The sequence below is a fragment of the Carassius gibelio genome, chromosome B12 (assembly GCF_023724105.1).
Source record: "Carassius gibelio isolate Cgi1373 ecotype wild population from Czech Republic chromosome B12, carGib1.2-hapl.c, whole genome shotgun sequence".
Taxonomy (NCBI): Eukaryota; Metazoa; Chordata; class Actinopteri; order Cypriniformes; family Cyprinidae; genus Carassius; species Carassius gibelio.
This window is the reverse complement of record NC_068407.1, coordinates 20,848,259-20,872,888: the sequence shown is the minus strand read 5'-3', so window position 1 is coordinate 20,872,888 and position 24,630 is coordinate 20,848,259. Positions and strand designations below refer to the sequence as shown.

Sequence of the window (24,630 nt, the reverse complement as noted above, 5' to 3'; positions counted from 1 at the left end):
ATACACACACACACACTCAAAATGTTTTGAAGAGTATTGTATATATTCTAGTTAGGGCTTGTCTAAAATTAAACTTATTTATACATAATTTGGCCTGATTTATCTGAGCGTTCAGTTTTTAAGTGAAAAGCATCGGTGGATAATTTTGGCTGTGTCACAGCATGAGCTCGGATCAATAAGGCCTACGATCAAAGCAGCTCAAAATGCCATGACGTCACTGCTGTATTTGTGAATGTCATGACAAAGGCAGAGCTAATTATTTAAACGAAACCTGAGTAAAACTTGCATAAAAAAATCAGAACGCCATTATCTTCTAAATTTCCTACAGCACACACAAAACTGGTTTAGCACTGTTGCATTTTACAATTAAGCAGATTCAATAGAAAGAAAAATTAGTCATAATCGGTGTCCGAAACCAAACACACACTCTCGCCCTCCTGTGGCTTCTAACATTCATTTTCTGAATTATCAGGCCCTTAAGCTACAGGCCAAGTTGAACTACATTATGCATAAGAGAAGGGGGGACCTACCTTGCAATTTCCACGCTTTTCTTTGTTCTTCTTTGGCAATCTGCTCCATGTCTTTGTCGTATATGTAGTCTTGGCACACAAAGCAATATATTCCACCGTACAAAAGGTCTATAGCTGAATAAGAGAAGAAGAACAACACAGGAACCTATTAGAGGCCTTTCGCATCTTCCCGTATCTGTCCTGTAAATATGGATGAGGCATTAAGGAAGCATTGCAAGCAGCGCAGCAAATCTGCCTCCTTTTATAAGTGATGGGAATAATAATTAGGGTGCAGCACAGAAAACATCCATCGCTGCTTGTGCCACAAGTCCTCTGTGAAATTTTATAGCGAGCAATGCGATCGCAACACAGACCTGTAATTGTGAATGAGGATTACGAGTTATCGTTCGTGAATGCTCGTCCCTCCATTTCTCCGAGCCTGCAGCATCAGTACCTGTTTTTCAGTTCTCATGGCAACCAAACGATGGTGTGTTTCACACAGAAGCACTAAATGTTCGCAGGTGGAGCGCAGCAGCGGGGACGGACGTCTATTTGTGACACGGCACCGAAACACAGCCCAGCACAAGCTGCAGAGAGGAGACTATGAGGCTTTTAGTGGCTTTCAGTGCAGAGAGACTAGCGGCTGAATGTTAGCATGGCTATATTATTGTCCAAGTCTTATTGTCCAACTGGCAGGACTTTAACAATCAGCAATTTAAAACTGACCCTATCTTTCCACATAAATGTACTTAGTCTTATGTTTATGGTTTATTAGTGCAAAAAAATGCCTGCATTATACAAATGCAACAAAATGCAATCGGAAAAATAAAATTAGCTAGAGCCCGACCGATATGGGTTTTTTGGGGCCGATACGGATACCGATATTGGGGGGTAAAATAAGGCAGATATTTATTTCTTTATTTATTTTATATATATATATATATATATATATATATATATATATATATATATATATATATATATATATATATAGGCTGATTTCTTTGAGTATATTATAGTACAGTATCAATTAGTGGTCAACCGATATATCACCATGGCCGATATATCTGCCGATATTTGTCATTTTTCAAATATCGCCACTGGTCATTAAGTTTTTCGGCTTGGCCGATGTGATCCACACACACACACAAATTTTTTTTGTAATGATGACTCAAATGTGGTGATCAAACACTTATAAATGACTTGACTGATATTTTAATGGAGGTAGGGCATTTAACAATTAAAAAATAAACCTTATTATCCAAAATGAGTCTGACATTGAAGAGTAAAGTTAAAGTTTATACAACTTTATTTCAATTCAAATTCCATTCAACTTCATTCCTTGAAGTTTATTTCCCTTCGGAACATTCATGTGACAAGCTCATATCGGCCGATAAAAGCAGCAAAATGAGATATCGGTTGAGCTCTAATATTAGCCAACATATTAGGGTTGTACTAATCGTGTACTAATGACCACAATCCAATCAAATCCTACTGGAGAAATACCTTTCCCCCCTTTTTATTACACACACCTTTTATATTCCTCTAAATTATTTCGGTTGCACTTACAAATGCATTGATATTCTTAGGATTGTATATTCCTATTATTAAACTATAATCCTGTTCAATATAGTATATTCCTTTTTTACAAATTTTTTGGTCACAATTTTTACCATGGTGACTCTGGCATTTAAAAAAGAAAAGAAGAAAAAAGTGTAACTATTAATGCTGCTTGCTAAAGCGTATACTTAGTTACCTTTGGGATTTCTCTGCTAAATCAACTGATGGACAGAGCTAGGACTACATTGTTTCTTTTCATTTCAGTGTACATCACAATATGCAAGAAAAGGTCTGTCAATATAGCAATTTTATTACAACTTTGACAGTATTTTTAAAGCATTGCGTTTTAATCTATTTTTTAAAGACAGTGGTCACGCATGATGGCTTTAAACACTATTTGGATTAGACAAGCAGAAAAGAGAGAAGTAGCATGAGAAAATGCGCACACACACACACACACACGCATCAGATGAATAAACCAAAAGCATAGCAGGCCTTCAGGTAACCATGGGAACCAGTGCAGGAAAAAGAGGAAAGAGCACCGAGATCAAACCTGACAAGTGTGAGCCGACGAAACAGAAGACCATCTAAATAAACCTGAACAACAGATGCACAAAACGAAGCCGGCTCATTCAGACTTAATTACTCCCCGTTTGTCTTTAGAGAATAATCACGGTTTTCCTCCTCGGGAGCTGTGCTCGTTCACAGATATCCCTTGTACACAGGCTAACCTAATTAAATGTTCAATCAAACCCCGAGGGGAGCTCGACACACACGAGCGATGGGTGACACTGCGGATGCGTTATGACGCCTGCGGCACGAGAAACCATAAACCATCACCTGGAGCCAAACAAACCACACTGGATCAGCAGCGAGGGACTTCATTTGTTCATCAAGAGACATATAAGATGCTTAAGAGTCCAACAGCAGCACACTAAGAGTCAGCACGGCCATCTGTGAATGATGCACTACAGAAACAGACTGACTTTCCAAAATAATATACATCAGAAGTTAATCCCAAGGAGATATTGTGTGTGTCTGTGTTCATACACAAGGAAATCCCAAAGGATGCAGACTGAGACGAGACGTCAGCTTTGTATCTCGAGGTAGAAAGTGATTCAATTCCTCACGTATAGCTCAGATTTTGGGTTTTTCCAAACAGGTGGGTGATGAAGTCTATGCTACCGCCGCGAGTCACACATTCACACGCTGGGACGATCATCCCCTCGCACACTATAATTACCCACACTCCCGTCTGTTTGCGCTTCTTATTTGTTTGTTGTCGGAGGGTGGCACCCATCCTCATTAAAACAGAGGGGATAATTACATGCCAGCGATGCATTAAGGAGCTGGGACCCCTTCCAAACATCTGCGGCCGGATCTGTGCACTTGCTGCTTCTTGCTCGAGAGGACGATCAAGATTTTGGAGCAGATGTGAAACTGGGTTTTGAAGGGGCCTATGATTTCGATGCCGATATCAAGAACATACTTGTGTTATCCAGTCGTAAAAATGGAATTTAAAGTTTAAACTTTCTTCCGTGTTTTCCAGTAAACCTTTGTGGTGCAGCACTGTGTTTACCAAAAAGGAATATTTTTTTTTTATTTTTATTACCGTATTTTTTGGACTATAAGTCGCACCTGAGTACAAGTCGCATCAGTCCAAAAATACGTCATGATGAAGAAAAAAAACATAAGTCGCACTGGACTACAAGTCGCATTTATTCAGAACCAAGAACTAAGAGAAAACATTACCGTCTCCAGCCGCGAGAGGGCGCTATATGTTTTCAGTGTAGACAACAGGAGCAATAAGCAGCATAGAGCGCCCTCTGGTGGCTGGAGACGGTAATGTTTTCTATTGATTCATTTCTCTCAGTTCATGTCAAATTAATTTTGATAAGTCGCACCTGACTATAAGTCGCAGGACCAGCCAAACTATGAAAAAAAGTGTGACTTATAGTCCGGAAAATACGGTATTTGGTATTATGTTTTAAAAGGGTAATTTAATTGTTAGTTAAGTTAAAATTACAACCCTCAATTATTTACATTTTTAGCTATTTTTTTCATGCAAAACTATTACACTTTAAGAAATTTATTGATTAGACATGCGCTTTGTTTATTAAAATTTTATGAACCCATTAAAATGGAATCCAGAAAAAAAAAAATAATAATAATAATAATAATAATAATAATATATAAAATCATAAATATATCACTCCAAAAATAATTTCTCACTATTTATAATAATCATAAATCCAGAAATGTAAACAATTTCAGAGTAAAAATGTAAAAAAAAAAAAAACATTTTTATACCTTTTACATTTTTCCATTATTGTAAAAACACTTAAGTTGTTAAAGATTAATTAAATCAAATGGTTACACATGCTTTGAGCATTATAAAAAATTCATCTAATCTAATAAAACAGATTATATAGGGCCATAGTTTTGGTGCAAGTAGAGCTGAGCTACTGAATCAAATCAGAATATCTCTGCTCAATATTCAGTGTGCATCTAGAGACCTGATGAAGCGTTGTGACTGTGTGTCCTTTATTCATCAGCTCCATCTGAGCTGTAATCGAGGCGATGGCGTGCTCTATTTTCTGTCCGTGTGGGAGCGAGTCTTACCTTAGAGAAGCAGAGATGTCACTGCGTGCGTCTTACCTAGGTTGTGTCTCTTGTTTTTGGCGTGATCGTGGATGTGTTTCTTGCTGAAGCAGCCGAAGAACACACAGTGGAGACAGGAGTGAAGCCGATTCAAATGAGCTCCACACAGGTGACACACGCATGACTTCGCCTGGGAACAAAAGAGAAAGAGAGACAGGCGTTTAGTTACATGTGACGTTAAAATAACTAGCTGGTAGACTGTCTGAACCACTAGTAAATTAGCAGCAGTGAAATCCCATCGATTTTCTCAATGAAGAAACCTCTTCAGATGCCATTCTTAGAGAGTTAGACAACAACTCCTGTCCTACAAAAGGATAAATAAGTCAATAACTACAACATTTAGGCTAATGCACAAAGAAGAGGAGAAAACAAAGTCAGTATCCCAATGCTGAAGGTTGTGCTATAGATGGCTATAGAAGCAGTGCTTTAAAGAGATATGAACATTTTGCAATTACCTTAAATTACACCATGCCAAAAACGACCATCTTTAAAAGACTATGACCGATGTCACTAAACTAATATAAATGAAATTCAACTATTCTTAAAACCATGTATTATACGTAATATTAACAACACTGCAAAAACTGAAAATTAAAAAAAAAGATCTTTAAATTAAACAATAATATAGAACTTAATTTACACTTTAGTTAAATATAAATAAGTATACATATAATAAATATTTAATTAAACGAACGAATAAAAAGGTTATTTTAATTATATACATTAATAAGTTTAAAACATAAATACTACATCTCATAAAAATTAACACAATTTAATATTTTATCTCAACATTTTCGAATAATTAGAAGCTGCATTAATACATACAGTAAATAATATATATGGTTGAATAATATAAACCATTTAACCATGCATTTTTTTATTCATAGTACACACATACATACATATATATATATATATATATATGCACAGAATAATCATTTATAATAAACACTAAAATCAGTCCCACCCTAATTTATTTTCTTTTTTTAAGAAGCCATTTAACTCGAATATGCATCACAGCAGAAAAAAAACAATTCCAATTTCTGTTTCATGCCGCATTGAAATATTAATGCAAAAAAATAGAATGCTGAAGAAAAACTGATTTAACTCTTCAACCTCCAGAAGCCTACTCTCAACAGCATGACTTCACGCTTCAGTCTTTAACAGCTCGCTCTGCCTTTACCTCCTTTCATCAGAGTAATACGATCGGAGACGTGGAGGGAGAGAGGCCTGTGAAAAAGAGGCTAATATCATTAAGCATTACAGCAATATGAGATTTCAAGTTCTGCTCGTGTTATATGGAAGCAAAAGGAAAGGCTTGATGTGATGGCCGTGCATCTCGACCCAGATCCACAGCTTCACCACGCCCAGACACTAAAACACTGGTGTGCAAAACAGCGCACTACACTTCTGCAGCGCACTGCGCTTGTATGCAAATGATCTGTGAGTAGAAGAGCGGTTATAATGCACAGGGAAAACAGTGCAGTGAATGCATTTAGCTTGTGACAAAAGCCACAAGTTTATTATACTGCATTTAAAAGAATCACTTTTATTAAACCTGCAACATACAGCATTGCATAATGCATGCAGTTTCACATACTATTTTAAAAAAACGTATGCAGTAAACGGTACAAAAGGCTTCATTTAATTTGCATTTAAGAGTAAAACAAAAACCAAATATATTGTGTGAAAATAATACACATCTTTGCATGCATCACTGATACTCAACACCAGACAATCTTTCATAAAACACTATTTTCTGGTGTAGGAATCTTAGAGCATTATTATATTTTGGGCAAAAATGTTTTGCCTTCACGTTGTAGATTGTATAAGAACAGATTTATTTTAGTTTATTTGTTTTTTCTTTTGTAAACAATGCACGGGGAACAAAACGACTTAAGCGGGGGGGGGGGGGGGGGGTTGGGGGGGACAAGAAAAGGCTTCCCTAATAAAGTAGTTTATTTAAAATGCATTTATTTCATAATAATCATATGCCAATATCGTCTTTATGAACGACCATAACGCATCGAGTTTTCCATTTTTAGTTGAAAATGGTGTTTTGTAAACGCCCCCTTTAGTCATCAAACTCCGCCCCCACAAGATCACGCTCATCTGCATACACTGTTGAAAGCCACGCCCACATCTCAACATCCAATCAACAACCTCAAGCCCCGCCCCTTTATTTTCTCAGTAATCCATTACACTGGAATAAAAGATCTGTCGCTACTTCCGTAACATCGCGACTTCAATGAAAATGGCATGAATGGTTATGCATATGGTTTCTAAAAAAACAAAGCTAAAATAAAAATACTATTAAACCGATATAATAAAAACTCTCAAAGATCCGACCTTTTATGCAAGCTATGTTTCGCAGTGCTGTGAGAAAGCACCTACATTCACTAATGCAGTAAACTGAACGCTAGCGTTTCATTCGGACTCTCCACATCTCCTGATCACGCGTCATTTCTTCTTTATATCTACAGTACTCCTCCTCTCATCCTCAGATGTCTCTCTCTCTCTCATCCTACACACAGAGCATCAGCAGGTCCTCTCTGCGCTCTCCTGCTGGGGGTGATGCTGTAATGTTGAATGAGATGCATTGATCAGGACCTCATCTGAGACGAGGGTGTGGGGCTGAAACACACGGCAAGAAGGATCAGCTTCCTCCTACAAGATCCACTGCAAGATCCACTGCAGGATCCACACACACACACACATACACACACACACACACAGAGTCTATTTTTGCAGCTTGCTGGCATTCATATGTAATAGAAAACCCTTTAAATGGCAACGAAGCAGCAGATGCCTGCAGTCACCTGCAAGAGAATAAAAAAAACAAAAATACAAAAATAAAATTCTAAATATATAAAACATGGAAAATGAATAAACAAAAAAAAGTGCAATTAAAAAAATTAAAGAGGAGGGATAAATATGATTAAATAATGCAAAATATCCTAAAAAAGGGGGAATAAATGGGAGAGATAAAAACAACATCAGAATGTAAAATAAAATAGGACCGTTAATGATTAAAAGAAAAAAAAGTCAAAAAAACAAAAAAACAAAATAAATAAATTAGATAAATCTAAAACAAAATACAGATAAATAAAAAATCATTAATAAATCCGCAGTGCTGAGATGATGTTAAAGCAAGTTTCCACTCAATGGGTTTTGAACAAGTTTTTCTTAAACTAGTCAGTGAGGTGACTATCTTTGCTTTAGGGCTACATAAACAATTATTTTTTTCTAATAAAGCGAGATCTTCATTTGAATAATCCAGACAACAATTCTTAAAATCTCAGTCTCTTGTTGGATGTCTATTTAATATCGAACACTGCCCGTCCTGTTAAACTAACTCAACCCACTGCTGGACCTGTTATTAATCATCCAAGTTAATATTTTAAGGAAACATACAATGCATCCAGTGTGGTCCGATTCAAAAACTAATGACTCATGACTCAAATGAGCCGGATCTTTTTAGTGAATCAGAATCGAATCCAAACAGAACTGGACTCCAGGAGTGTGTTTGGGGCGGATGACATCATCAGAGGACGGAGAGAAGGGCTCCTCTGTTATATCCAGAGCCCAGACGTGATGCTGACTCAATAAAACAGGCTTCAAAAGAGAGAGAGTCCAGCTCCAGTGGCTCTGATTGGACAGATCCAGAAAACCAAGCAGCAGTGTCATCCTGTGTGCGGCTCACAGACCAATCAACAGAGTCCTGAGGAGATCCATCACAGAATCACTTTATTTCACTCGGGCTGAAAGTCAGCATATGTTTGAGAAGGAAGCATTCCTCTGCGACTAATTCGACCTAAATGCCACACTAAATGTAAAGCAACCAATCCCTTAATATTAAAAATATATATATTTTGGTGCAAAGACTTAGATGAACTCCTAATGTAAAAAAACATAAAAATGCTAAAGCAACTATTCTCTCTCAAAAAATAAATAAAACTGTGGATAAATAAGGTAAAAGTGTGCTTTTACATAGTTTTTTTTTAATCCCCGACTGATTTTACTGATTGCAATTTGTTCATATTTATAAAAAGTATTTATTTTTATTTTAGTTTTAGTCTTTTTAAAATGTCTACATGTTCTTTTACATTTTTTTTAATATACTAACTAGATGAAAAAGAAAAAGAATGCCCTGAAATATGTATGTGTATGCACATCTCTAAATGTGTGTGATTGTGTATTTTTTGAGGGGGGTTGGTTGGCTGAGGAGAAATAAAAGCTACATACTATATAAACCAGTTTCGACCCACCAATCACATCGGCTCTCACGGTTTCTATGGCAACTGAGCATCCAATCAGCGGCTCACTGCTGTGTTTCCAAGATCACAAGTGAAGGAGGAGGCGTGTGGGTGATGAGGAGAGGAGAAACAATGATGATAACAGAGGGATGACAGTTCAAACACATGCAGATGAGGGACGGGGACGCCTCGGAGCGGCTAAAGAAACCAGATCGGCTGAGAGAGAGAGAGAGAGCGAGAGAGAGAGAGAGAGAGAGAGAGAGAGAGAGAGAGAGAGCACTGGGAGAGTGGGGCTGCACCACAACACATCAGTGGAAAGGGCCTGTCAATTACCCAGAATCCCCTTGTGCTGAAGGACTGCTTCTGAATGGGACACGGAGCATCATTACAGACCAGCCCTCGTCTGCAATTAAACACTCATCAGAGGAACTCCAGCTCCTCAAGATACCCATCAGGCAACTCAAGTCAAAAATGACATTAAAAATAATAATAAAAAAAATAATAATAGAGAAAAATTATACATTTATTGGTGGGCAATATGACCAAAATCACGATGACTAATATATATATATATATATATATATATATATATATATATATATATAAAGAGAGAGCGAGATGCGGTATAATTATTTTATTTTTAAAGGTTGTTTTTAATACCACCAAAATGTCACTTGTTTGCACCAATACAAGTAAAATTTCATGGTTCTTGATACCAACTTCTATAAATATATACATTATGTATATTTAATGATGGTTGGCTGAAACTATTATTAATATTATCATCATTTTTCACTACTGTTATAGTTTTATTTTAAACGTGACACTTGCTGTGGTCTGTGACGCATCAGTACAAACCAAACTAAACACGTGAAGTGAGCTGAACCTCCAAAATGTGATTTCAGTGATCAGATCAATAAGAGATTTAGTCCTTCACTTCTCAGATGATCCGAGGATAAAAACAGCATAAACCGGGCCAGAGATGTGAAGCCAAGCCGAGGTGAACACAAGCACATACAATAAATAAATGAAGACACCCGCAGGCGTTCTGCATGTGTAATGAACGATCTGTTCACCTGCTGATAGAGCAAAGCAGACACGTCTTCTACGTGAAGCTCATAAAGAGACTCAGAGCATGATCAGTGTTGGGTTAAACAGAACGAGAAGCGAGGCGTCATCACATCGTATAACAAGTTTTTTACAAGAACCTCCTACTTAGATGTGATGAGACTGCTTGATTGACAGGCGAAGTGACCAATCAGAGATCGCTGTATTTGTGTGTGACATTTAAGGCAGGAAACTCTGAAGCATCTCAATCGTTGATTATCTAAAAAATAAGAACAAAATCACAATTGTGATATTGATTTTATTAAATGGTCTAATAAGCAAGTAAATATTAACTTATATTTTACAGTTTGTGTTTTTGCTCCATTTCGTCAAGAAAAAGTTACAAAAAGCCACAGCAGAACGGCGTATGCAGGGTTTTGTTACTGAATCAGTCAAGCGTTTGAACGAATCAGTTGAATGAATGATTCAATGACTCACTCATGCAGTGATCTGCGGCCACCTACTGGCGAGTTTAGGTTTATATTTAAAGTATATTTTGCTTTTTTTCTCCAAAATCTTTTTAAAAATCAGTTTTTCATTTATATAGATATCAGAACATTATTTAACTTCAGGTTAATTGCCTTCATGTCCTATATTGAACAGTCTGTGTAAATGCATCTAAATCGATCACTTCAGATGCAGATTATGTGCATCAAACTAATTTTGCTGACAGTGATTTAATTATAGTTTCGCACAACTTGAATTTATTGATTAAATTTAAGAATTTGATATGCGAGACAATGCACACATTTAATTAGGTTAGAAAAACCAATTTAAAGTTATTAAAGAAAAAAAAAAAAAGTTACCTTTAAAGCACCGCACAGAATATAAAGAACATCAAAAGCTTTGAGAGTCAGCAATCCTAAACCTAAAATAACCAAAATAACACGCTCAGCAAAATATCATCTAATTATTAAAATAGTTTAAAAATCATATAATCGCACACCCTTACTTTAAAGCAAGCTTGCTGTTCTCATCTTTAATATCTGCATTCCTAAACTGAAATAATGATTTTATGATATTTACAAGGCACTCCTTCACCAGTTTTGGGGAGATCTGTTATTGGCACACTTCACCAGGGATGCATTCAGCATTTTTTCAATGCTGTTAAGATGCATTTCCATCGTAAACACATCTGAACATCTCTTGGTCCACATTAAATTGAAAAAACGGTGATGTTTCCATGAGAACAGTAAGTGCATGTGAATGGGAGCTTGTGGTTTCTGTCCAGCGTTGTGAGTGATATGCATCAGCCGGTCAGCACTGGTGCAAATGCATCCAAAGGCCTTCCCCAAACATTAAATGAGCTCCTCATATTCCTATTGTCCCTTCATCCGTTTTCTGAGAACTTACGATCATGACAGCATGTTAAATGTGACCTAAGATGGGTAAATCCTTATTGTACATGTCTAAACTTGGCATTAAATAAACATGAGAACAGCGGGCGTGTCTAAAAGGTCATATGTGGTGTAACAGCCCAAATTACCGTTTACCAAAGACAATTGGATTGCAAAGAGAACAAACACATGCAATATGCTATAATAATAATAATAATAATAATATGCATGCATTGAAATAGAGCTCACCAGCTTTGACCTTTGAGTGTTTGTGTGCCGAGATTATAGATTCAAATGATTTGTGATTAATTAAGCTTGAAGTAGCACCACCTTCTAAAAGAATAAAACACAATGCAGTGAGAAAACATCATCCTTGACCTCAATTGTGCCAATGAGTCACGCAACCCTGAGTGAAGCAGATGTAACCTGATGCAACATGACGCCATTCACCCTTCATTAGCGTCTTACTACCAAAGATTTGTCCATACATTGATTGTTATCAGTATTTATTTGATATATTAACCTGGCTAGCATGTGAGACTGGCGTTTCTTTCAGAAGAAAGCACGAGGAGACACACATATATGGAGGAGGTGGCATTTGATTCGAATGAATCATGAATCATTTCAAGATATTAACTCTGTTTTTTTGGTTGGGTGAGGATAGTTCATTATTAAGCTGTCATCTGATGCCAAATGCTTCGCTATCACAGAAAAGTGATGAACTATGGCTAATTTCAGACTTGAATCAGTTCTTCCGAACACTTTGCTTTGACGAATCTACTCTAAATAACGAATCAGTGGTTCTTTCAAGCAAAACGTGTGGCTCCTGACATTCACACCTAGATGTTCCACTCAAGTTTCAAAACATCTTTGCTTGAAGAGTTTTAAACCATTAAAACCAAACTAACCAGCTTTGATATGATTCATTATGGTCTTTTATTTGAAGCAAAAGACAAAAGTACAAGACTGTACAATAACTGAACTGAAAACGACGGATAAATAGAAAAATATTGATTTAAACATGGTGTTTAGGCACATAGAAAGAGCGTGTTCTCAGGTTTATTGGAAAATATTCATATATACACAAATATTATAAGTGATTCATGTGAGTGGTTGGACGTTTCAGTTCTTTTGACGTGATTTACTGTTTTTGTTCTCTGATTGGTGGAGGTTTGCTGCAGAATCATGGGTAATGTAGTCTCTAGGAACATCGCTGGTAATCACTATTATTAAAAAATTACGTTGAAATAATGCAGACTGGTGGCTTCAACAAAAGCATACAGCATTGATTAACAACCTTGTAGCTCACAGTAAGTCTGTCTATAATAGTTTTAAGGTTGTTGTTAAAAATCAATTTCTCTATGGAAAAAAATGAACCGACTGTTACACCAATAATGAGAGTCGTCATCGTAATTCCATGAGTTCGTTGTTCGTTGTATTATATATATATATATATATATATATATATATATATATATATATATATATATATATATAATTAGTTTAGGTTTGTATACCCGGATCAAGATGTTTTCGTTATAAATTAACGGTTTTGAATTCATGCGGTTCAAAAAAATAAAACGGATTTCTGTTCAAATAACCGATTCAGTACGGTTCGTGACGAATCACTTAACCCGATTCAAACGATTCACTGAACCGATCCGATTCAAAAGAACCACTGAATCACGAATCGATATCAGAGACTCCATCATGGACGTGTTAAAATAGACTGAGATGTTTAGACAGTCAACATGAATCGTTGGTCCTGCCACACAACAGTCATGTTAGGCCTGGCTTCAGAAAACGTTTCGGTGAGATCCAAGGGATGTGTCGCATGAATCCCAACGACTCATTAGACTCGTCCAGCCCTATGAAACCAATGCAGAGAGAGACTGCGCATAACACATAGAGATGGACGCGGATCCATATCCCTCCCTCGGTGAAAACAAATCACGTTAGCTCGAGAATCACACATCCGTTTGTGTTTGAGAGGGTAATGCGACTTGTCCCACAGCACTGGGCTCTTGTGTGTTTTATTTACCTTGCGTTTCCTGGTTTCGAGCGAGCCGCTCCACACAAAGCACTGGTATATAACCCGCAGATTCTGCTTCCAGTTGTCCACTTTGAACGCGTTCACATGGGAGCACCCTGCCGGACTCATGACACAACCCTCATCCGAGTTCCTCTGTGTTTCAGCGATGAAATCAGCTCAACTGGAGTCACGACGAGCATTAACGTTATCCAGCGATTGTTCCGTTTCGCCAAGCCACGACAGGGTCGAAGATGCGTGGCTTACACATGCGGAGAGTGTTTCTCGACACCCTTGTTTCACGAAAGTGCCATCCCTGACAATAATTAATCACGAAGGATTGTGGTAAAACTGAGCACACTCTGATATTGTGTTTTCTAAAGTCGGCTGTTTTAATGGACGGCAATGGAATTCAACTGAGCACCGTGGGCGACGCAAGCCTTGCGAGCTTAAACGCCGATTGGTGGACGTCTTGCGATCCGTGGCTGCGATTGGCCAGCGCCCGTGCCATTTCCGTTAAACTCCCGCCCGCTTTCGAGAACTCTCAAATGTGATTGGCTGACGCGACCGCTTGTCTTTTTTTCAAAGACTTGTAGGCTGGTGGAGCGCCTGTGATTGGTTGTGTCGCAGCTCGCGTCGGTCCGTCTGTTCTTGTTGGTTATGTCATTAAAGTAGAAAACACACAGTCCGCATGCATTCAGATGCGGAGTGAAACTGGAGCGGATCTCTCCTTAATGGAAACGGAAGTAGAATATTTAATAACGACTGGTTGGATGAACCAGACAACACAATTGAATCATAAATGATGAAACAAAAAAAAGTAGTTGATTACTTGTATGAGTGACACTTTTGTCTTTAACATTTTAGACCAAAAACAAATGTAGTTTTGTTTAAAAATGTTTTAAAAGAAGCCTGTTTGCAGCTAAATTGAAATCAAATAATACAAACTTCATTTTTATGATCTAATTCAGACACAATAATATAATGCATTCCTCTCAAAAAATAAATTAAAAAAAAAATAAGATGAAATAAAAGCATCCTAAAATCTTTAATTCATTTTTTATAAGTAATATTACAGTAAAGTTATTTGAAATTTAACCTCATATTTTATGACCTAATAGTGACATAAGAATAAAAGACATTCCTCTCAAGAAATATCTCAATACATTTAATAAATTACTAATAAATAATATTTTATGAAATTAATCTTATTTACCAAGACAAACCTAATTTTATGATCTAATTTACACAAATAAATATAGGATATTCTTCTAAAAAATAATTTATATAAAAAATATAAAATATAATTTCTTAAATTTAACCTCAATTTTATGACCTAAAAGTGACATAAGAATAAGGCTTTTTTTCTCTCTCTTCTCAAAAAAAAAAAAAAACCCCTTCTTTAATTAACGGTTTATACGTAATATTACAGAAAGGTTCTTTGAAATTTAACCTGTTTTATGATTTAATAGTGACTCAGTAATATAAGACATTCCTTTTAAGAAACACCCCAAAATTAAATAAAAATAAAAATGATCAATAATATTACAAGCAAATTCATTAAAATTTAAACAAGACAACCTTCAATTTTATGATCTTATGTGTTAGACAAGTCTTTCCTCTCAAGAAACACAGAAAAACTACAAATGAAATGCTTAGAAATATTACAAGACAATCTTTTTAGGGGATTTAGGAGATGAGAACACATTCTACTACACATTTCTATTGTTCTTTCTGCGGGGTTGCAGTAAAGACGAGTATACGAACGCAATTTCCACAACTCTTTTGAACAAAGAAGTCCATTATCTTTATTTTGCATGACCGTAATGATGCAGTGGCGTTGATAAATAAACACTGACAAAGACACGTTCTCGTTTAGGGTGCGCATGTGACAGAACCAAAAAAAACAAAAGTCATTCCACACATTTATGTTTTCCTCTAGTATAGTCCGACTGATTTTGCCCTTTAATGAAGGTCTTCCAGCTTTGGGATGAGGAAAGGGACGTGAGCAAAGCGGCGATCCGCCCGAAGGCCTCAAGAGTAGCTGGACGTCTTGCTGCCGACGTCATCCTCCTGCATCCCCATACTCTGAAACACAGAACAGAGCATCTGATAAAAGCTGGTCCTTCAGAGAACTAGAACTGGGTGGATCAATCACGAGCTTCTTCAGATAGTACCTTCTGCACAAACTGCGGGTTTACAGTGATTTCCTGATCCATGGACTTCAGTTTTTCATCCACCTCTATACACTTCAGCATCTGCATCAGAGTCAAGACGGATGAGAGTGAACGCAGGGGTGCAGAAACATTATCAATAATATCTCAATATTTCTCAAAACTACTAATACCTGCAGTGTATTATTGAGAGTTGAACTAGATTTTGAATGCCACAACTTTAATAATTCAGTAAGTATATGATGTATAGAATATAAAATAAATGTTAAGTTGTAATAACATCTATCAAACTCTGTTTTACTGTGTTTGTTATTTATTATTTTATCGCTGTAACAAATTAAACAAAAATGTATGAATTTTTCACAATACTACTGTATTTATATAATTGTTATATTATAATAATAATATTATTGTTTTACCGTATTTACAATAATATGTTTACTTGATTAATTATAATAAAATAATAGAAAATAAGTTATTTTAAATTGTAATTATTCACGATATTACTGCATTTATAATATTGTAATAGAAATTTTTCACAATATTACTGTATTTATATGATTGTTATATTACAATAAAAACAATCATTTATAATTGTAATAATCTGACAATATTACTGTTTTACTGTATTTATGATATTAACTAAACTAATAAAACAAAGTCATTTTAAATTGTAATTATTCACAATATTACTTTTTATAGTATTTATTATATTAGGAATTAAGATGTTTTAAATTCACAATACTACTGTATTTGTATGATAAATAAAATGAATAAAAAAAATCATCTAAAATGTTAATAATCTGACACAATATTAGTATTTTACTGTATTTACGATATATTTACTTGATTATATTATAATTGAAAATAAAGTTACTTTAAATTGTGATTTTTCTCAATATTATTCTATTTATACTATTATTATATTTTAATAATTAAACAATTTAAAATTGCAATAATCTGAAAATATTACTTTTTTTACTGTATTTACGATATTAACTTCATTATAATAAAGTTATTTTAAATTTTAATTCACTACTAATGTTTTACCGTACTTATGTTATTTTGATATTATAAAAAACAACTTTTTATGATCTTCTGACTATTATTTGTTGAACATTATATAATATATTGAGTTTATGCATGTTACTAATATTTCTCTCAAAGTTCCTTGAAATAATAATAGTGAATAAGAAGATAAAAACACAGAGGCTGTGAATATGTGATGGTGTTTCACTGAGGCTCCATGGGCTCTGTGCACGAGCGCTGAATGAAGAAAAGCACGGTTTGATCGTTACGAACCTCTTGGTCGATTTTGTGGAGCATCGCAGGGTTGTTGTATTTCTCAGGGTTGTCGTGAAAACACACCATGCCATCTTTCTGGTTAATACTCGCATAAATCTCTCCATCCTCGATCTGGGAGATGAAAGAGCACCAACAAACCTCAAATGATGAATAAACAGGAGACGTCCAGTGATTGAGATAAAACACATATATGTGCACATGTCATGCTGAAGCGGAGTTCGTACCATGTGTAGGACGTATTTCTCTGCTTCTTGAGCGCCGGAGAGCTGAACTCGACTCGCCATGTCTTGTAAAGATAACGTCAAGAACGTCTGTCGATCACAAGAACAGAGATTACCATTTCTGTTTCAGCTCAAATTTACAAAACCAAAAAATTAGGGCTGGTAGAAGTCTATTAGAATGCAGTTTTATGAGCTTAAAATTCAAGATATGAGTCTAAAAAATTCTGCTCTTGTATTTATATCATATGATAGAGTTTAGAAACATCCCACCAGCAAAAGTGCTGTTTTTTTTTCTTGAATATCTTCACGATATACAATCATGATGTTGATTTAATCCAGCAGTTCAATAGTTAATATTGTGTTACACAATTTAGTCAGTTTTGCTCAATTTCGTTAATTAAATTGTTCCAAACAGCAGAACGGTTTCATTACTGAATCAGTCTTCGGTTTTTAATACATGGAGTGAATCAAAAGATTCAATGCCTCGTTCGTTTCTGAATGAATCGGCTGTTTGAACGAATCAGTTGAATAAATGACTCACTCACTAGTTAAGAGAGTAGTAACTGGCTGCTACATTTCATATTTCAATATTAATTTTAAAAAAAAATAACAGGAATGCCTGTTTAGTGAGTAATAGGGCTGTGCAATTAATCAAAAGTTTAGATATCAACTTTTTTAAACGATTATGAAAATCCAATAATCAAGATAAAATGATTATTTCATCCCGTTCTGGTTTTCGCTCCTCCATTAAAACCCAACTGTATTGTGCAAATCAGTAAAATCATGCAATGTGATTTTCACAAACTGTTTTAATGTTTATTAGACTTGCTGGTGTTATTAAAAGCATCAAACAGAACAGAAAGTAAACATTTAGCTTAAAATATTCAAATATGCGCAAACAATGTTTTACACTTAAAACACTTAAAGCACCGTTTATTTAATTTGCATGTTTTTCTATTGTTTTCTCCTTTGCGCTTTTGTTTTTAATCGTATTACTAGCCGTTTATTTATATTTCAATCATTTGTTTGTAACATAAGTGACCCTGATATTCTGATATGGTATTGAAAAATGTCCTGGTATCTAAAATGTACATTTCATAGCAACCCTATTTACAGAAAGCGTATGTTTGATACACACCCTACTGCTATCTGTAAATTAAATCACTAATATTCATAATTAAGATTTTTGTTATAATCGAGTCTAATGTCTACAACAAGGGATGACTTTAAATGATCTTCTGGGGTAATTTCTCAGCCCAAACTGATGTGCAATGAATCTGCAATGAATGAATCCGTGCATGGTGTAATGAATCGGACACGAGCAGACCTTGGTGAGCCTCTGGATGTTCTTCTTGTAGAGCGAGGACAGGCACTGTTTGACCAGGCCGCTGTTGTTGTCTCGTGTGAACGTCTCTCCGTGTCTGTTGACCACAGCGCGCAGCTCAGACGGGTTGTTGCTGGCGTAGACCTGAGCCAGCTCGTGGTAGGCATTACTGAGGGGCTGTACATCACACACACACACACACAGAGAAAACATGATGAGCTCACAAGGTCTTTACAGCCAATCCAGAGCCAGAGACACTCACCTTGATGAAGCGGCCCACGATCTGGGATGTGTATTTGGGGAGCTGCTGTACTTTGCCGTGCAGGATGAGGGAGACCAGGATGTACTTCTTGTATGCTTCTAACATGATGTGACTGACAGCCATCGCTGGAGTGGTTATAGCCTGAGAACAGACGAAGCGCAAAATTAATGCAAATGGGAAAATACACCAAATGTTAACAAATCATTCATAACGTCATATATTAATCGTGAATATCAGAATGATTTTGACGTGCTTTTTATTTGCTCATTAAGTTTTCATTAAGACTTGAATGGCGAGAAACAGAATTTGATTCATTTTCGTGAATCAGTTCATCTGATTCATTAGTGCTACCACTTAATGATATTTAACCAAATCGAATCTTTTTGATGTACTAGTCAAATGTTTTCGTAATGTTGTTTAATGCAATGTATATCAAAATGATTAAATAGTGTTAATTTACTGAAACATGCAGAGTTTAGGTTTTCATTAAGAGTTGAACAGCAGAAACAGACTTTAATTCATATCCATGAATCATTAGTATCTGAATCTATATCAATGATATGGCATGTCATAAAATGATTTAGTATGTAGATAAATACTGTTGTTTATTGTTATGTATTGTGGTGCATAAAACGTAAGATCAAAAAACGTAATGTTCATTTTTTGAAAAACACCTAGATAATTTTTATTTATGTTTTTCCCTTTAAATTAAACATTTGGAATAAACTAGGCTGTAATTGCTTTCTAGAAAAAATATATATTTTTAAATGAAACAAAAAATAATAATTATACGTATAAAACAGATATTGAATATCACCAAAAGGCCACCTGATATAAATTTGAGCTCTACTGTCCCAGCATTAGCAAACTGTACAAAAAATTAAATACCTGTTCAAAAAAGTACAGCGCTCGTTCAAAGTTCTTCAGCCCCGTGTAGATCATGCCTCCGTAGTAATAAAAACATAGAAAGTGCTTTGCGTCGTACGCTCCGTTCTCCTTGCAGATATCCATCATGTCTAGCTCCAGGAACGGGACTGCGGGTTTGAAGCACTTCGCTAAAAGACATAACTGTCCACAAAGAGCCAAATCATTAGTTACACAATAAACATCAATCGATGAAGACGTTTCACCCTGCGGCATCCATCACATAGAGATCACATTCTGGTCAATTGTTTTTTATTTGTTAATATTTTGAGGGGTTTTTCTTAGTAATACGCAAGATTTACCTCAATATTTATTCATATACAAAATAATACACTTATTTTCAAATACTACAGTGTTATAGCAAATGTGTAGCTGCTTATGGCAGTGAATGGGTGCCGTCAGAATGAGAGTCCAAACAGCTGATAAAAACATCACAATAATCCACAGCACTCCAGTCCACCAGTTAACATCTGGAGAAGACAAAAGCTGTGTGTTTGTAAGAAACAAATCAGTCACCAAGAAGTTTTTAATTTAAAACTTTGCCTTAGAGCTAATATAGGAGTCCATAATCCATAATAACACTTCGTCTAGTGAAAAAGTGCATCTGCTGTTGTCTCTCACATATTTGTTTAGATCTGTTTAAACGCTGCTTGATCTGTGCAGATTTCTCTCCTGATTCAGACCAGAACACTTTTTCACTGGAGGAATGGATTCATATTTAAGTTAAAATCATCTTAATGCTGGATGCGTTTCATCTTTTGTCTTCTCCAGATGTTCACTGATGGACTGGAGTGCTGTGGATTATTGTGATGTTTTTATCAGACTCTCATTCTGACGGCACCCATTCACTGCAGAGCATCCACTGATGAGACACTGATGCAACGCTACATTTCTACAAACCTGATGAAGAAACAAACTCATCCTAATCTCGGATGGCTTGAGTGTGAGTGAGTTTTCACCAATTTTTTGGGGTGCATTATTCCTTTAATTACATGTAACAATGTAATAAATATTTAAGGACACCAAATGACATTGTCCCGGTCTCTCACAGCCCTTAAACCTAAACGATGTCTCACCTGACACAGGTCTGCATGCACTGAGGTCAGCTGGTTTGTGTTCATTTGCATCTTGTCTATGGCCTGTTTAATTATACTAATTCCACGCAAAGGCTGTAAAGTAAAAGAAAAGTTAATGTCATCTTTATCATGTAAAGATAACCACTCCGAAATGTTTAAGAGACGCTTGCCTGTTTTCTTTCTACAAGGGCGGATGTCAACTGGTGGCACAGACCAGCAACTGTAATAATAAAACACAAAACATATCAGCAGCACAGATTATAATCATGAAACAGATGAAAAGCATCTATGTTTATTCTTACATGTATCTGTGGCGTATCGGATGTGCTCTCCGTTGCAGGTGCTGATGAAGAGCTGGACTTGGGAAAACAGGGTCTCGAAATCAGGGATGTTTGGCATGGAGAACTTCACAAACCTGCAATACAATTCAAAGAAGCATCAGAAAAGACCCTTGATCGAACAGGATTCAACAAGTCAGAGACGTACAGAACGGCTAAAACCCCGAGGGAATGTTCCTGGATGTCCAGCGCTCCCAGAACAGTGTCCAGATGGGACAGATTCTTGGCCAGAAGCTCTCCACTTTTATTGATCAGCTCACACAGTTGAGTCATCTGACCTGAAAACACAGAAATATGAATGAAAACATGATTTCACGTCAGTTTAGTACAAACATGAGCGCAATGGAGATCTCATATTTAGTTTTCTTAAATAATATAACACATTCTTCGTAGTGAAAATTGGCTTCACGTCTCAGATAAACTCAGTATTTTATGGTGTCTTTTTTCCCATATTTAACGCTAATAAATGACTCAGCTGACATGAAACCTCACTTGATGTAAAATCTAAGCGGTAACGTTATACACTGAGATTTGTAGTTATTCTTAAGCATTTCGTTTTATATGTCTACTTGGACGAACAGAATAATATAAACAAATGCCATGTGTTACTGTCTGATATAAACAAATAGCGTGTTATCGTGCTAACGGCTATTAGCAGTAAGCTAGTTCGCTCATGTATTCGTTCGCGAACCGTGTAAACTGCGTTACCTTGAGCGGAGAGTTGCCGCACGTTATTCACGAACTGCTCCAGAGCCGAAGCCATAGTTTTTCGTTTTCGGGAAGTTGTTTTTCATTCAAATGTCAGAAGCAGCTCTCCTGGAAGTTACAGAAGCAACGGGCCCTCAGCTCAGCCGCCAGCGGAACACAAGTATCGCGATGTTTAAGTGACAGCCCAGATTCAACGAGATCTCAGGCACGGGATCTTGAAAGCGAATGATGTTTATGAGATTGTGTTTATCTTTTATGTATTTAGAGCTAACTGTTTTATTTACATCGAAAGGTCGCAGGATTTCGCGTTTGAAATTGACATGTATATTTAAGAAATAAAAGGAACGTCTCGGTATTTCTTCCGGTGAAATTATCATCTTGAAGGTTTCCGAGAAATCAGTACTAGCTTTTTACAATTAAAATCTCGGTTACATAGTAATGTAATTTATTATAGGTTAATTCTTTATATTTTCCATCATTTCATTTAAAAAAATAAATAAGTAGGGCGATGGCCACAAATATTATTTTGCTTCACTTGCAAGCTAACTGAGAAAACAGAATATAAATATTATTTAATTGAGCCATGATACGCTTTTTATGTTATATGTGATATATAATTTAAAAATATAATTTGTAGTATTTGCATATTTATGCCTCATACAACGATTTTGCAGGATTTCCTATAAAATAGCTTTCTGAGAAGATCTTCCATTAAAAGTTTTACATTTTGATTTGAACCGAAAAGGTATTTGAATTTTAAGTTCGAGGCAGTAAGGCAATGACGTAATGGAACGAAATTTAAAAAACTAACTAAACAAATTAAAACCGACAAAATATGATGATTGCGTGTAACATTTTTACATTTATTGCAAAATCGGCGTTTGAGTTTTGGCGCCACTTGCGTGCAAGGGAATTGTGGGAAATGTAGTTTTTTTCACCACGGATTCTGCTGTGAGGCGAAAACACGATCACTTAAAAATAAAACAAAGAAGACAACATGCGGGATGGTTACTTCATCAGAAGCCCGCAGCATCGATTAACATCCGCTTAGCTCACAGTAGGTCTGTCTTTAACGGTTTATAAGCTATCGCTCGCTCAGAATCAATACATTTGGCATTAACTTCCGGTCGGAGCCCAACCGTTGTTTCCTGAGGGAAAGAATCTGTCAACAATCTCGGGCACACTAACGTTATATGTTCCGTGATAACGTAAACCACAAATAGCTACCAGATTACAGCATGATTTTGAGAACATAAACGTCATACTATAACAATAATGGGCTTCATTCAGCAAGCACTTCTTTCAAACGCGTTCACAATGACCAAAACAATCGTGAGGCAACGGAATGCTATGAGCTAACACTATTAGCCTCATCCTCTCTGTGTGAGTTACTGCACACCGCCGAGAGTTTCAGACGAGTTTTAGGGTTGTTTATCATGACTTTACTGCCGAGGATTGTGAGATGGGTGGAGAAAAGCGCTTCGTCGATGTACTTTCACTCTCGCTGCAGTGCTAACATGAGCTTTAACGAGCGCAGGCTGCGGGTGCTGGTGGATATGGACGGAGTCATCGCAGACTTCGAGGGAGGATTCCTAAAGAAATACAAGGAGAAGTTTCCCAACGAGCCTTTTATATCTTTGGAGGACAGAAGAGGATTCTGGGTGTCCACACAGTATGGAGACCTGAGGAGAGACCTGTGTGTAAGTGTGTGGAAACACAACGTTGTCTGGTGAAGTGAGAATACACTACCAGTCAAAAAGAGTCTCTTCTGCTCACCAAACCTGTTTTTATTTGATTCAAAGTGCAGTAAAATCGTGAAATATTTTTACAATTTAAAATGGCTGGTTTCTATGTGAATATATTGTAAACTTTAATTTATTTCTGTGATCAAAGACGTATTTTCAGCATCACCACTCCGCTCTTCTGTGTCATGTGACATCATTGTTTTGTTTTTCTGTAGCATTATACACCATGCCATTCAAAAGCTTCGAGTCAGTATATCTTTTGTTCAGCAAAGCATGCATTAAATTGAACAAAAGTGGGGATATAGGCATGTTACAACAGATTTCTATTTCAGCTGTTCTTCTGAGCTTTCTATATTCATCAAAGGAACATTAATTTGTTTTCAACATAACAATAATAATGTTTTCTGAGCAGCATGTGACTGGAATAATTACCCACAAAATTCAGCCTTTAAATAGAAAACAGTGATTTTTACTGCTAGTGACTTGAGTATAAATTTGAAGCAGATGCTGATTTATGACCAAAACGTATGAATTTCAAAATGCTTGTAAATCAATGAAATCTTTATAACTGTACAGTAACATATATAACTTGAAGTTGATTTATGCATCAGTTTCCAGCACATTTTAATGACACCGTGATAATTTTCGTGTCTGGAACATATCTAATGTTGAATGGCAATAATCAGAGTTTGGACTGATTGCAGGAAAAGGCCATCAGCATTTGGGAGTCCAAAAACTTCTTCCTGGACCTGGATCCTCTTCCTGGAGGAGTGGAGGCGGTGAAGGAGATGTCCACGATGGAGAAGTTAGTTCAGTCATTATTATGTTATGTTATCACTAGTTGTGAGATGACTCTTAGTTGCTTAGTTTCTCGTTCCTTCTCTCAGTACAGATGTCTTCATTTGCACCAGTCCTATAAAGCATTACAGCTACTGTCCGTATGAAAAGGTAAGATTCCCCTAAACTGAGGCTGAGCTGAGTTTATGGATGGACTCTGGTCTGGTTGGTTTATTTATTGATTATGTGTATAGTGAGGTCCAAAGTCTGAGAACACTATTCAGGGTCAGTGATAAACATATAGAAAGTGCATGGTG

General features: G+C 36.2%; 3 protein-coding genes across 4 annotated transcripts in view; 1 reads left to right on the top strand and 2 right to left on the bottom strand.

The window, feature by feature from the left end:
- Nucleotides 1–13,909, bottom strand: part of LOC127969361 (ubiquitin carboxyl-terminal hydrolase 22) — a 28,006-nt gene extending 14,097 nt beyond the window's left edge. Inside the window, exons 1-3 of one of the 2 annotated variants that reach the window (XM_052571247.1) lie at nt 13,472–13,909; nt 4,728–4,860; nt 531–644 (exon numbers count right to left, since the gene is read on the bottom strand). In XM_052571247.1, coding sequence (XP_052427207.1) covers nt 531–644; nt 4,728–4,860; nt 13,472–13,591 — 367 coding nt within the window. In that variant the 5' untranslated portion in view covers nt 13,592–13,909. The remainder of the gene's footprint in view (nt 1–530; nt 645–4,727; nt 4,861–13,471) is intronic. The other variant, XM_052571248.1, reaches the window with a different exon arrangement.
- A 1,333-nt stretch (nt 13,910–15,242) lies between these two features.
- Nucleotides 15,243–21,999, bottom strand: LOC127969362 (COP9 signalosome complex subunit 3). The gene is made up of 12 exons (XM_052571249.1): nt 21,792–21,999; nt 21,232–21,361; nt 21,048–21,160; nt 20,916–20,965; nt 20,746–20,838; nt 19,634–19,813; nt 18,746–18,886; nt 18,487–18,660; nt 17,163–17,249; nt 16,936–17,049; nt 15,637–15,717; nt 15,243–15,547 (listed from the first exon to the last, which is right to left on the bottom strand). Exons 1-12 carry the CDS (start codon nt 21,844–21,846, stop codon nt 15,494–15,496), a joined length of 1,272 nt encoding a protein of 423 aa, XP_052427209.1. The 5' UTR covers nt 21,847–21,999; the 3' UTR covers nt 15,243–15,493.
- A 711-nt stretch (nt 22,000–22,710) lies between these two features.
- Nucleotides 22,711–24,630, top strand: part of LOC127969367 (5'(3')-deoxyribonucleotidase, mitochondrial) — a 6,963-nt gene continuing 5,043 nt past the window's right edge. Inside the window, exons 1-3 of the mRNA XM_052571256.1 lie at nt 22,711–23,491; nt 24,241–24,341; nt 24,424–24,484. Coding sequence (XP_052427216.1) covers nt 23,228–23,491; nt 24,241–24,341; nt 24,424–24,484 — 426 coding nt within the window. The 5' untranslated portion in view covers nt 22,711–23,227. The remainder of the gene's footprint in view (nt 23,492–24,240; nt 24,342–24,423; nt 24,485–24,630) is intronic.

Bases quoted from the DNA above. Each gene is read 5' to 3' on its own strand.
- LOC127969362 (XM_052571249.1), bottom strand. From the start codon at position 21,846: ATGGCTTCGGCTCTGGAGCAGTTCGTGAATAACGTGCGGCAACTCTCC. The intron at 18,887-19,633 runs GTATTTAATTTT...GTCTGTTCTCAG, and splicing joins CGCTGTACTTTTTTGAACAG to GCTATAACCACTCCAGCGAT. The intron at 15,718-16,935 runs GTTCGTAACGAT...ACTCTGATGCAG, and splicing joins TCCACAAAATCGACCAAGAG to ATGCTGAAGTGTATAGAGGT.